Source organism: Scomber japonicus, chromosome 22 (assembly GCF_027409825.1).
Source record: "Scomber japonicus isolate fScoJap1 chromosome 22, fScoJap1.pri, whole genome shotgun sequence".
In the NCBI taxonomy this organism is placed as follows: domain Eukaryota; kingdom Metazoa; phylum Chordata; class Actinopteri; order Scombriformes; family Scombridae; genus Scomber; species Scomber japonicus.
Window position 1 is genome coordinate 5,500,489 of NC_070599.1, and position 13,155 is coordinate 5,513,643.

At 38.1% G+C, this 13,155-nt stretch overlaps 1 protein-coding gene across 1 annotated transcript in view; it reads left to right on the plus strand.

The window, feature by feature from the left end:
• ablim2 (actin binding LIM protein family, member 2) overlaps positions 1–13,155 on the plus strand; it is a 70,280-nt gene that overhangs the window by 54,356 nt on the left and 2,769 nt on the right. Inside the window, exons 15-21 of the mRNA XM_053343003.1 lie at positions 908–961; positions 3,473–3,510; positions 3,704–3,812; positions 3,926–3,984; positions 7,247–7,307; positions 8,799–8,806; positions 8,928–9,008. Of these exons, the coding sequence (XP_053198978.1) occupies positions 908–961; positions 3,473–3,510; positions 3,704–3,812; positions 3,926–3,984; positions 7,247–7,307; positions 8,799–8,806; positions 8,928–9,008 (410 nt within the window). The remainder of the gene's footprint in view (positions 1–907; positions 962–3,472; positions 3,511–3,703; positions 3,813–3,925; positions 3,985–7,246; positions 7,308–8,798; positions 8,807–8,927; positions 9,009–13,155) is intronic.

The window sequence follows — 13,155 nt, forward strand, 5'->3', positions numbered from 1 at the left end:
CTCTCACAGAGGAAAATCCATTTGATGTAACATATTGTTCTCATTGACTATTGCACTGTCAGTCATGCAGAGGAAAAAGAAAACCTCCCATGTTGGAACCAAGTTAAGTGGAAAAAACAGCCAACGATTATCCACTTAATGGCTTTCATAGTCTTCGTCCTTATTGCTTTTATATGGATATTGTTTCAGATGCTGGCAGGCACTGAAACAAGCCAGATAAATGACCCACATATGTTGTTTTATTGTGAGTCATGTTTCTGCTGTGGCTTAATTTGTGACAGTTGTTACTAAGCATCTCTGTCAGGGGCCTGTCTGGGTCCACTGACACTAAAATGGATTAGATCAGCCTTATGGAAGAACATACTATCTCCATTATCCTCCAGAGGAACTTAATCTAGTATTCCAGTTAACGCAACATGACCTAAATTAACTTTTAACTTTTAACTTTATTGTTGTGATGTTTATATTACTAATTAAGATGCCCCTTTTTGAATGGTTTTACAATTATTACATCCTTTGAAATTCTTAAAAGATTTGCTAATATAATTGGACTGTTTGATGCCTGGGAAACATATGTTGTTTCATATATTATTCTTTGCGTGTCGATGAATTGAACTGCATCAAATAACCTCCCATTCCCCTTCAACAAAGACCAATAAATTGACTTATTTTTAATATGTTGCATGAATAATACAAAAAGTGCTGATTTTTTGATGTGCCATTATAAAAATGACAAATGTCTTGTGTTGAATCGAGCTATGCTGCGCCCCCTTTGCTTCTTCAAAATATCCCATCCCCCAGTAACTGCTAACTCATGTTTCTTTTTCTCCATTCTCTCTCTTTCTTTCTCTCCCTCTCATGTTGGCTTCTTCCATTTTCTTTCCTCTGCGTCTGTTCCCATCTCCAGAGACTATGGTCAAAGATAATATCTATAGAAAACCCCCCATCTACAGACAGCATGGTATAGTCCTCTTTAACACTACCTTCTCTGGTCTGGTCTCTGCACGATGTGTTGCATGTCGCCTGTCAGTCATCTCATCATCTGTATATCCCAGCTCTTCTTCTTTTAACTTGGGCCTGCACTGGTCTAGTAGACCCAATGGATATACATGCATTGGACTAGAAAAGAGTTCTGCACCCATTCAGGGCTATAAATCAACATAATAGACAAATGCAAAATCTATCAAGGTTGGATATTGTGATTGAGTGCCCCTAACATTTAGCACTTTGTGAGAAGCATACTGAGACCTTACTACATCTGTGGAAAGTTACCTCAAATTTTATTTTCTATACTGACGATCATGAAGTTAACAGTAGAATTTCTCAGTTTAAGTTTCCATGCTCATTTCTAACTAATCCACTCAAAATGTTTTGGTAGTCATTACCTAGAATAGCTTCCCACTGCCATTTGGAGCCACTCGCATGCATATAATCCTCCTGTAGGTTTGAAAGGCTGATGTACTGCTCTCTACTGGCTGAAACATTTAATTAGGTTGCATTTCTAGTTATTCTCTAATCAGTGATGTCACAGGAGGTTTTTTACAGAAGCCTGCCATACCTAGATTTAGTTCGTAGATTTAGATTTAAAAATAACTAGAGAAAAGACAGGGAAAATATTAATAATATAATATTGCTTTAATAACATTTTAAATTTTAGAAGAAATGTTTGCTTAATTGGGTTTTACTCAAACAATGGCCACATTTTGATGTAGACATAAAGAACCGTATTTTGACAATACAACATATTTAGGAGTGAAGTTGATTGGGATTGAGTCCTTTGGGTGTTAATTTGCTCAGCCTGTTCATGCATGTCTGCACTCATCTCACCAGCTCATTTGTTGGTTTTAGTGGTGACTGTTTGTTCACTGTGAATGGTTGGGTACATGCATCACTTTGTATGGTGGCATTAGTGTTGTGCCAGTCACTGTTTTGATCACTGTTACTCCATTGTTTGTGTGTCTGAAATGTGGTGTGTGGTTTTCACTATAGTTTCACTCCAGCTACATGTTGCATTTCTGAAGAAACACAGTCAATCACATGAAAGGGTTCAACCAGATTGCGTGGAAATAGGAGTTTAAGGAGCTCTATCACCTATATCATAACCACTCATCCAATGGACCTCTTTAGTTCTAACTGATTGTTGGGGAGTCCCAGGTTTTTAACCTCTGTGGGACAGTTATCATTGTCACCTGGTTCATTAGTGTTCCTGGCTGTTGTAATGACAGTCATTAGAGTTGTTGGAATCAGCTGAGGTTAAGTGTAAATGACACTCAGAGTTGTTACATGAGCTCAAATGTGAATGGTTGGTGAGCTTCCTGGGAAGGGATCAAAGGACAGTATTGTAGGTGGGGCATAAGGGGTGTGGTAGCCTTTCCTCCTTTGTTGAGGGATGTTTTTTTCTACTTTGACGTCGATCGCCTCCATCACTCCTCTTTCAAACCATCTGTCCTCTCTATCCAAAATATGTATGGTGTTGTCCTCGAAAGAGTTTTTCTGAGAATCTTCACAGACATTGCTCCTACACTGTTGAACCTTGGACCTGTGTTAAGTAGTAGAGCCTTTAAAAGGGCATCACTTATGTTTTGGGTTTGTCCATTAAAAGTCATCTAGCTACCTATGCCTGATGTACATGCAAATGCATTAAAATGCAGTATGTTAAGTGATCACAGTTAGTTATTAATTATTCAAAAAGTGAGAAAATGAAGCAGGAAGGAAGGTAATCAATATTGCCACCTAAAGACATAATGTTGGTCTTTTATATTTGCTTTTTGTATTGTGACCATATTACTAATCTGTACGCATGATTGGTTAAAACACAATGTTAATATAAAACACATTTAAACATGTTAAATTTGTATATCCAAACATTTCTGCCCAATTCAGGTGTCCATAACCTATCCTCAGTTTATTTTACTGTATTTACATTGGACTACATAGCAGTTGTGTAGTAGGGCTGCAACTAATGATTATTTTCATTATTGATTATTCTGCTGATAATAGAGTAATCTTTGGTCTATAAAAATGTAATTTCCTGAGTTCCAAATTGCTCACACCTCAATACCATAACACAGCTTGTCATGGAGAAAAGTGTTAGTTAAAGGGAGGTTTTCACCAGATGGTGACACTAAATGAAAGATCAAGGGGTCAAAAACGGCAATGATGAGTATCCATATCAAATATCATGGTAATCAGGGCTGTAGTTGCTCAGATGACCAATGGGCCAAACTCCCAAAATGTTGGTGTATCCCTTTAAAAACAATGTTGATACAAATGTTGGTGGTTGCTATCCACCCTGTTTTACTGTACAGTTACACAATGCATGTGGAGCTTACTGTAGGTGCTGTCTACAGCTGATGATGTCATGGTCCACGGGTGATTTACTCTAGAGTTAATAGTGCAGTACACTGGAGCTTAGAGGCAGATGATCCAGCACATTAACTATGACATCCTGTAACATCTGACTGTTTTACAGCTTCTAGAACATCCTGGCAGGATGGGGACGATAGCAAGGTGGGTGTGAGTGTATGTGTTTACACAAAAGTGTCTATCTGTCTGTCCATATCTGTCTTTTTTCAAGTCACATTTAATACTCTACAGATACATCCATTTACTAATTCACTAACTCATTCTTTTCCATCATCCATCACTTCTGTCCATCTTCCTGTCTCTGTCTCTCTTTCTGTCCTTCCGTCTTTCTCTACAGAGGACCAGTTGGATGATCTTGAAGAGTGAGATCGATGGACATATGGGTCCAGAAGACCTTGACCCCTGCAAGTCAACCTGCAGTCTGCCCACTGACACCTCCCAGCCAAGTGAGTAGCCAATCACAAGCTCACTCTGGTGTGAGTGACATGAAATAAACAACACAGATATTGGACCAAAAACTAGAGTGTAAAATGAACATGAATGTCTGGTCTCTCTTCAGATTTCCCCTACAGTAAGTCTGCATCCTTACCTGGCTATGGAAGGAATGGAATCTATAAGGTGAGCTGCCAAATTTGGTCGCTTTGGTCAAAACTAGAGTACAAAATGGGTATAATAAGTATTAAAAATTCATAAAAAAGTATTCCAAAGTTTCCAGTAGGGTAGTGAAAAAAGTAGACGGAGAAGCAGAAGAATGTTTTAGTGATAATCAAGTAATTTAAATATGAAATTGAGAAATTACTCAAATAAAGCCCCTCTATGCAATCATAATAATGTCAATGTTTCTACATCAAAAAATCAACACCTGTTAGCTTTAAATATTGTTAAACCAAAGAAGGGACAGTAAAGGGACTCTATATGACTAATTATTCGACAAACAAGGCAGCATAAAAAAACGAGAATTTGCAAGGAAGGGGAAGAAGAGGAAAAATACCCAAATCCCAATTTCCGTAGCTATCGACAGTTGTTCTGTCATTGACTGGGTAAGGCAAGGTAACACTGACTCACTAAAGTAAGTAAGTGGTGAGATCTCGGAATGGCAATTTAGCTAAAAATAGGTTCAACTGGTGGTCATATGAGTTGTAAAGAAACAGTTTAGCCAGATTAGCTACCATTCTGTTTGGAACTAAAACCAAAATTGACTTCACATGAAATGATAATAGTACCCCATTGCACAGGAAAACTCTAAGTGCAAACTGTAAGACAAGAAGGAAGTCGGTCTGGCTCTCTGGGTTTGCTACTTGATCAAAGAAAGAAAAGGCCTTGACGGAGGTGTTGGTTGGAGCTGACTGCTGTTACATTTGGGCCACTGGGTGGTGCTGTTTCTTATTCCAGCTTTATCACCCACTGTGGTCCAACCATTGTTTTTCAGTCCTGATCCTGCATGTTTTAGATGTTTCCCTTTTCCAACACACCTGATTGAAATGAATGGGTCATCATCAGGCTTCTACAGAGGTTGCTGACAAGCTGATCATTTGAATCAGGTGTGTTAGAAAAGGGAAACATCTAAAACATGCAGGACAAGGGTGCCCCAGGACCAGAATTGAAAAACACTGATCTAACAGGCCTTTAACTTCATGTGTTTACACCATGGGTTTTATCAAATCAACACTTCCCTCCCCCACACAACCTCCCACCCACACTAATCAACACAGGAAGTTTCAGAGCAGCATTTAAGACCATTTAAGTGTTTTCTACAGTTTTAAAAATCAACTTCAATGAGCTTTTCTCTCACAGTTTTGGTATCACATTACACAGAGGTCGGTCGGTACCATTCACTCCACACAGGCAGGGCTCCAGTTTATTATGAGGACGTTGGGGGTATTTAGTCTATCATCCACTGATGTGACGTTGCTGCTCTCCCTCTGAGTTTGTTGATGGATAGAGGACAGGCAGACAAAACAGAACAGAGAAGGAAATGAAAGCTCAGGAGCCATGACGGATTCATGGCACAAAAGATATTGAACTATTTTTCACTTGCTGACATGACTGGTTAGTGTTGTTGACAATGTGGATTCAGTGTGTTGGAAGCAGAATGAAGGGAGATATATTGTTTTCTATTAACTGTGGAGCTATGTAACATTATACTTAAAATATACAATACATTTTGGTGCAAGCACATTGCATACATATAGAATGATATACAGTAGTGCTCAATCTCCATTTAAAGTAAAATTTGATCGCACTTACTTGGATGTTTTGTTTTATTCTGCTATGGTATAAAAAAGTGCATAAATTGAATGCCATGTGTTCTCTTTCAAGACTGAGTCTATAGCCAAGCTAGCAGCCCTTTGAGGCTAAATGCTGATATGCCCAAAATTATGTTTAGACTGTATCGTTTCCCAGGTTCATATTACACTAGTATATTAGTATGCTTACATTTAATCATTACAATTAAACAAAATGCATCTTATAATGAAGCTTGTACCCTGATTTTGACTGTTAAGACCCAAAATATCTAGGGGGGAGGGAAGTAACAATTGGTTTTTACCAATAACAGAAACAAGAGGACAACTGAAGTATGAAGGCAAAACCAAAGATTTATTTAAGAAATCAGAACAATAAACAGAAAACCTTCACTTAAAATAAGGAAGTCGGTCAGTTAAATTTAACTAACAGCACCACTACAAGTCACTAACACAGAGTCACACACAAGGCAACAACAACTGCACTGCCGGATGGCCCGCTGGCCCAGAGAAAGGAGAAGCTGGTGCCTTTATACTGGGGCTGATTGCATTGGGGTACAGCTGTGGCGATCAGCTGAGGGAGGAGGAGGGCAGTACCTGGCAAGAGAAAGTGGAAAAAAAACAACACCAGACACAAAGCAAACACACTACAGCACATAACAGTGACACAACATGAAATATCAGGAGACCACAAAGTGTTGAGAACAAAGAATGTCTACCAACTTTTGTGCCAATCCATCCAATAATTTTTGAGATATTACACCAAAAACTAAAAATTTGAACGTCATTCTGATGCTGGAGAAAAGGTCAGGGTTTCACCTAGTCATTAGAAAATGATCTGCTGGGAACCACAAATATCTGTAAGTTCAATGACAATGTGCCCAATAGCAATGACAGTGTACCAAATAGTGACTATTGACAGACCAAGGTGGTTGAGTCACTGACATAGCCATGCTGCCATCATTTATGCTTTATTACCATAATGCCTTATAGTGATACTGACCGAAAAGCCAGAAAACAGTCGTGACACAAGAGTCTCAAGAACCACAATCCATATTAGCTTTCTACGTAATGTCTACTTCTTATCTATAAGCATGGTTACGTGTGTAGTATTCCACCTTGGCTTATTCAACTAGCTACTAAATAAATATCCAGCAGGGAAAAAGTGTACATCGATTTACAGGCTAGCTATCTTCTTAGCTAGTCAGTGCATCTTGAACAGCTTGTAAAACTTACTTAAAATGTAAGTTTAGATTCTAAATATTGTGTCTCCTTATTCTTCTTCAACGTCACTACTAACAAAATGTTAGTCGTTAGCTTGTTAGCTGCAGTTTCTAGTGAGCGTGTTTCTTTCAACCTAGATTATGAATTTCCATTAGCAGACGGAAAACGCTTTCCAACAGATTGCTTCCTTCTTTTCTCGGTTGCCTTTTAGTCTTTCCAAACTAGATGATGTAAGCTCACGGTCAGAGGTATGTGTGACACTCACTTCCTGTCGGTCACCCTGAAGGAATGTGAGCAAATTAAGTACAAACGCGGTGACTAAAAAGCTTTCAAATGAAACAAGGCTTTGATGAAAAGCAGCAATGTTCTGGCCTGAATTGTGGTCTAAAAGGTGTATATGTGTGTTCCTGCAGGCTGCTGAGATGGTGGAGGATGAAGTGGACCCAGACTCCCAGAGCTGGGGAGGCATGAGAGGTGAGAGTGGGGCTGTTAATCCTTAGCTCTTTATTTTGGTCTTGCTAATGTAAGTTGTTTACAAGCCTATTCCATTGTTGCATTGCTCATTCGTGCATCAGCTAAATGCTGAAATTACATACAGCTTTGTGACCTCATGCAGACTCTAACTGCAAAGTACTTCTGACACATGATTAATTTATTAATTTAAGTGTATGTTAACCCTTAAATCTGCAGTATAACATCATAGTCATAAAGTAAAAGTTTGAGTATCAGGTGTTCTGGAGATCTTCTTGCCCACTACTTCCCCAGTATGAGCTGTGGTAAATTCACTTCATTTAGAACCAAACACAACACATTAGTTGTTGAATTGTGCAAAAGATTGATCCAGAATTTGAACGTGAACCAAGTTAATTAGATTGAATGCTTTATCCCCTTTCTGCATTGTGTAATTTTAAGCTTCTGATTAAGCTCCCTGTTAGTTAGCTAAATGCTCACCGTCTTTCATCGGCGTTTAAGCCTTCCCGATAGAATTCCAAAGACCCTTTTTCTTTCTTTCAATTCCAAAAGAATGTGTAGATTAAATCATTTAAAAATCATTCCAACATTATTTTAGATTGCGAAATAGGATGACTATGATTAAGTTGGACACTAAAAACAGAAAAGAGATTTAATTAACATGTCTACAATGTAGTTTTTATGTACTTGTTCCTATGAGAACCACATAATATAGTTGCATGGCAACTGTCCAGATAATTAGACCAGTTGAGTTTTGTGTCCATTCAAGCCAAACTCTTAGCTACTTTAAAGACAATAAACAGGACTTTTACTTCTGAAGAACTCATTCCACTTTGCAACTCTATTGTTTCATTATAAATCCTGTAATACAGAGCCAACATGTGTGTGTGTGTGTGTGTGTACATCTATGTGCAGTATTAATGGAAAGGTCACAGATTCAATCCCCACCTCCAGATAAAAGTATTAGCTAACATTTTAAATGATAATATGCAAAAAGGCCACATCATCTTTCCTTTTAAGTACAGATCTAAGGTCAGTTTACAATCCCTTATTACATTGTTCCCATGCATTTGGAGCCCTGCAGCTCTGGCTCTAGATCAGTCAGTGGAGGTAACAGTGTGGAGCGATGATGTAATTTTTCCAGCTGCAGAATTATTGATGTGTGTTTATAAGTGTGCATGTGTGTGTGTGTTTGTGTGAGTGTGTGTACAGTCCCGGTTGTATCTTGGGCAAAGAGTAAGTTGCCAAACTCGTAACAAAGTGTGTTTATGTGTGTGAGTGTGTGTGTGTGTGTGTGTGTGTGTGTGTGCGCGCAGAACAACCTTTTATAATGCTTTTGACGCCTTTTGAAACCCAATATTTCTAAGTAGAGTTGAGTCCACTAGTTGTAATTTATTTTCAGGCTGTATCATAATAGGCCTACAATTCAAATAAAATCTCATTGTTCCACCATGTTAATTCTCTCTCTCTCTCTCTCTTTCCTTTCCTTCTCAGAGTACAAGGTAAGATTTCCCTCATTTGTTAATACTTAGAAATAATATTCTTGGTAGCATTATATGAACACTGGATTATAATTGTGTTCCCTAATAAATCTCCTACAATGCTTACTTGTGTGCTTGCCAGGTCTACCCCTATGAAATGCTGGCAGTGACGCATAGAGTGAAAGTGAAGCTTCCCAGAGACATAGATCGTACCAGACTGGAGGTGAGCTCTAATCTTCCTCTCCCTGCTCTGTCATTTCCTCTCTTCAATCCACAGGTCATTAAAAATAAGGATGAGAATGCACAGCTTAGTTATAAGTTAGAAAGTCAGAAGTGTGCAGTGTGGGTAAGGCAGCAAGGAAGCTACTGTATAAGCCTAAGCTTAAAGAAATGCCACCTCCAATTTCTGTAAAGGTGGATAAAAGTTTATTTTCTGTTTTGTATTAAATATATATGTACATTATGGCCAAATGTATATGGGCAGGAGTTTGTTTTCTGTCATTTGTCTTTCATGATATGAGCCTAGACCTCTAAATGCCTCAGTATGCTTCAATCTTAGAAAGAAATATATGATTATATTAGAAATTAAGAGGAAAGTTACAAAATGTTGGTATCTTGGTGGTGGTATAATGCATTCAGGGCCACTGAGGACATCAGGATCCATCATGTCCTCGATTTTACACAAAAGATCTGACATTTTGCTACTTTTTTCTTTCTGCAAAATGATGAAAAAATGAAAATACATAAATGGATTTAGTATTTCACCATCAGAATTATATATCTGGCTTTGAAATTGCATTCAGACCACCATTTTGGAGGATAAAATCAGCAGAAAATCCAATTGCTCAGTTGACTGAATAAATAAACATAGGGAAAAAATGGGAGAATTTGGACCTCAGTATTTCTAAACCTTGGCTACAGCCCTGTGTGTATGCATCTTCAATTTGATTCCTATATAGAAACAGAAATACCTTTATAAGAATTGGTTTAGAATAAAAAAAGTTTCACTTTACATTATATTTCACTTTTGTCTGCTGCCACGTCAGCAACAATAAACTGTCAGTAGGCGGTGATTAGTATTACTAACATTAGGTTGACAGCAGGTATCAATGCCCTGTAGGCTCACATTGCATTCTTTAATAATATTTACAAGGTGTGAGGTGCCACTGGCATGTTTTTGATCATTTTTACTCCCACCTTGAGTATAGCCATTACAAACAGGTATAAACTGGTATAAACACTGTCAGACAACCTTCTATGACCTAGTTTGTTTTTAGCATATTGAAACCATTAGTTTCATTTAGTGGAAATCTAAGGCAACGGATTGGGAAGTCCCTTTCTTGTATCAACATGACAATGCCCATGTGAACAAAGCCAGCTCCATAGAGAAATGTTTTTTTCCCAGTTTGGTGTGGAAGAACTGGCCTGCACAAAAGCCCTGACCTCAACCCTTTCCAACACCTTCGGGCAATAAAGCTTGGCTCACAGTCGGCGAATGCCCGACCGCACTAATGCTCTTGTGCCTGAATGGGAGCAAATCTCTGCAGGCAAGTTCCAAAATCTAGTTGAAGGATTTCCCAGAAGAGTGGAGACCATTATAGCAGCAGATTAATGCCCATGGTTTTGGAAAGAGATGTTCAACAATCACATATGGGTGTAATATTCGGGTGTCCACATACTTTTGGTCTTGTGGCACACTTTACTGCAAGAAAAATGCTTAAGTTCGAGCTGTACTTTGTGCAAATTAAAGTGAATAAATTGTCAGATTTTATTGAAAATGTGAATATAATTGGCAGTCCTGTTGGTTTTAGGTTCTTAAGTTGTATTACATTACTAGCACTTTCTAAGGGTCACAGCAAGTTTAACCCACATGTATGCCTTATAATGAAGAAATTAAGCCTAATTGGACTTAATGTCCTGTAATAACTAATTTCCTGCAGCTGTTTTTCTGTAACTACCCATTTACAGATTCAGAGCTCTCATTAACATTGCTCACTTGAAAACAGCAAATGTTTTAGTCATCTTAAATAAACTTCCACATCGGATAAAAATCCCATTTCAGAACTTTACCACAAATTCTGGTTAGTCTTGTGGTGTAGCTCTGATGTCCCCAGAAGAGGTTTCATGAACTTTTTCCTTTCAAAAACACCCCCCCTCCTTAAAACATTTAAACCTTCTGTAACCTTAACATGAGAACTCCCTGTGAGCATTTTGATTATGGGAATATCGTCCCAAGAGGAGTCGGATCGTCGGGATGTGGAGGTGTTACTGACGCAAGAGATCCCCTCTGTGGTTGACAGCACTAGACTGCAGTCGTACGGTCATTCGTGTCAATGCTGAAGAAATATTTCAACCTCTCTTTAACCCACCACTGCTCCTGAACCTTAACCCCAAAGTGCTGTTGGTTTACCCAAACTAATCAGCAGCTAAACTCGGTATCAGAACTCAAACTCAGAGCCAAGACCGAACCCTTTTCCATGAGGCGGTTCAACCAAATATGATATTTTTGACCTGTAGCTGTTCAAAGTACAGAAGCAAAACTTATAGGAATAGTTGGACATTTTAGTGAAGTGTGCATATTCACTTTGTTAAAAGATGGATACAAGTAGGATGGATACCATAGCCTGGATCTGTCCTCAGAATGAGTTACAATGTGGTGAAATGTGTCCTTCCCCTCTCTGTATCTGCACAGCGTGGGTGTGTATGTGTCATGCTTCTTCTATTATAGTATCTGCTCATCACTTTACATGCCAGCAGTGTTGTCATCATCCTGCAGACAAAAAGTCTGTTGATAGAAGCAGCTTGTAATTTACTGTGAAGAGCATGCAACAAACAGCAATCTGTAGATGTGATGTTAATACATCTCATAACAAATTATTTTAGGACATGTTCAAACTCATATGGAGTTTGGTAAATCAGTAATATGAGCAGTTCAATCTGTTCTAAGATAGTTCACACAGACCATTCAGTATTAAGAGTTGTCTGATATTTTTCATGTATTTATATCTTTAAATTCAACCATTCTCATGCCAAATTACTAGAAATATACATTATTCCAAAGAACTTTAGTTTTAATAGAAGAAGAAAGGATTATACAGAGTTCTCTCATAACCCCATCAGGTAGACAGTGTTTATGTTGTCATGACCATTTTTAGCATGGCATCGTTGAGTGTGCTTTAGGATCATTGAACAAGCATACATGTATGTGTATGTATATGAAAAGTTGATAAAATAGGTCAAACAAAAGCTGATATAATTGGACCATTTGGTAAAATAATTTTGCCATTTCAGCTGAATAGTTATGTAGGAATGAAGGAGTCCCTCACTAAAGTAAGCTAAATAAAGTAACTTTGACAAATTGTGAAGTTTAGACAAATTAGACCAGTAGGAGTGTTTAAAGCAGCGTTGTTTGAGAAGTAATTTCTTCCCAAAAAGTTCTTGGAAAAGTTCCTGTAGTAAAACAGGCCACTTTTTACACCATTTGACATTACTTATTTACCTTTTGATTTGTGAAAGTTAAAATTGTAACAATAAGAAGTAGTGGTTTGAGAAGGTACGGTTATGGTTCTTCACCATCTGAAAAAAATTATTTAATAGTACAAGTAATGATATCTGTACTGTGTGACATATTTAGAAAATCTAATTTTCCTGGTAATTGAGATGGTATACTAGGTCCCTTTCTATCATATTATTATCCTGTCAGCATAACAGGTACAAAAATAAAAAGGATCGGGATGTTGTTACCTCAGGGTGGAAATCTATCGCTCTGCATTCCTCACTCAGGTTGTTATGGAAACCAGGTTATTGGCCATCACACAACAACAGCCTGCCTCTAATTTACCATGACTATCATCGGAGAGACTCACAACTGCTGTGCACAGTATGGCCAAACTTTTACAATAAATGGGCTTATGCTTTTGTTCTGGGTCTAAATCAGCAACATGCATGTTTTTGTTCCATGGTATATTCTTGACATTTACAGAGGAGTTTGCAATGTGCAGCGTGAGCCAAGCTTGGTTTTGGAGAGCAATTTTGTTTGGATAAACTTCTGAGGCACAGATTTCAGTTTAGTGTGTTAAACCTCAGTACAGAAGGCAATGTAGCATCTGTTTATGTGGCGAACACAAACATTGTCTAAAGATTGGATGAATGACGTATATGGGAGTCCAGTTTGAAAGCAGGCTATTGATGTACCATAAAACAGAAGTGGGTAATATATGCAATCAGTCAAAAGGTTCTTTGGTTTGCTAATTGCACACTTTGCTAGGACAAAGTGTGCTATTGTTGCTGTTATTTAGGAATCTCCTGGCTACTGTCTCGCTGTAAACACTGGAGTCTCCTGAGAAGATTTCATTAGCACATCACGGGGA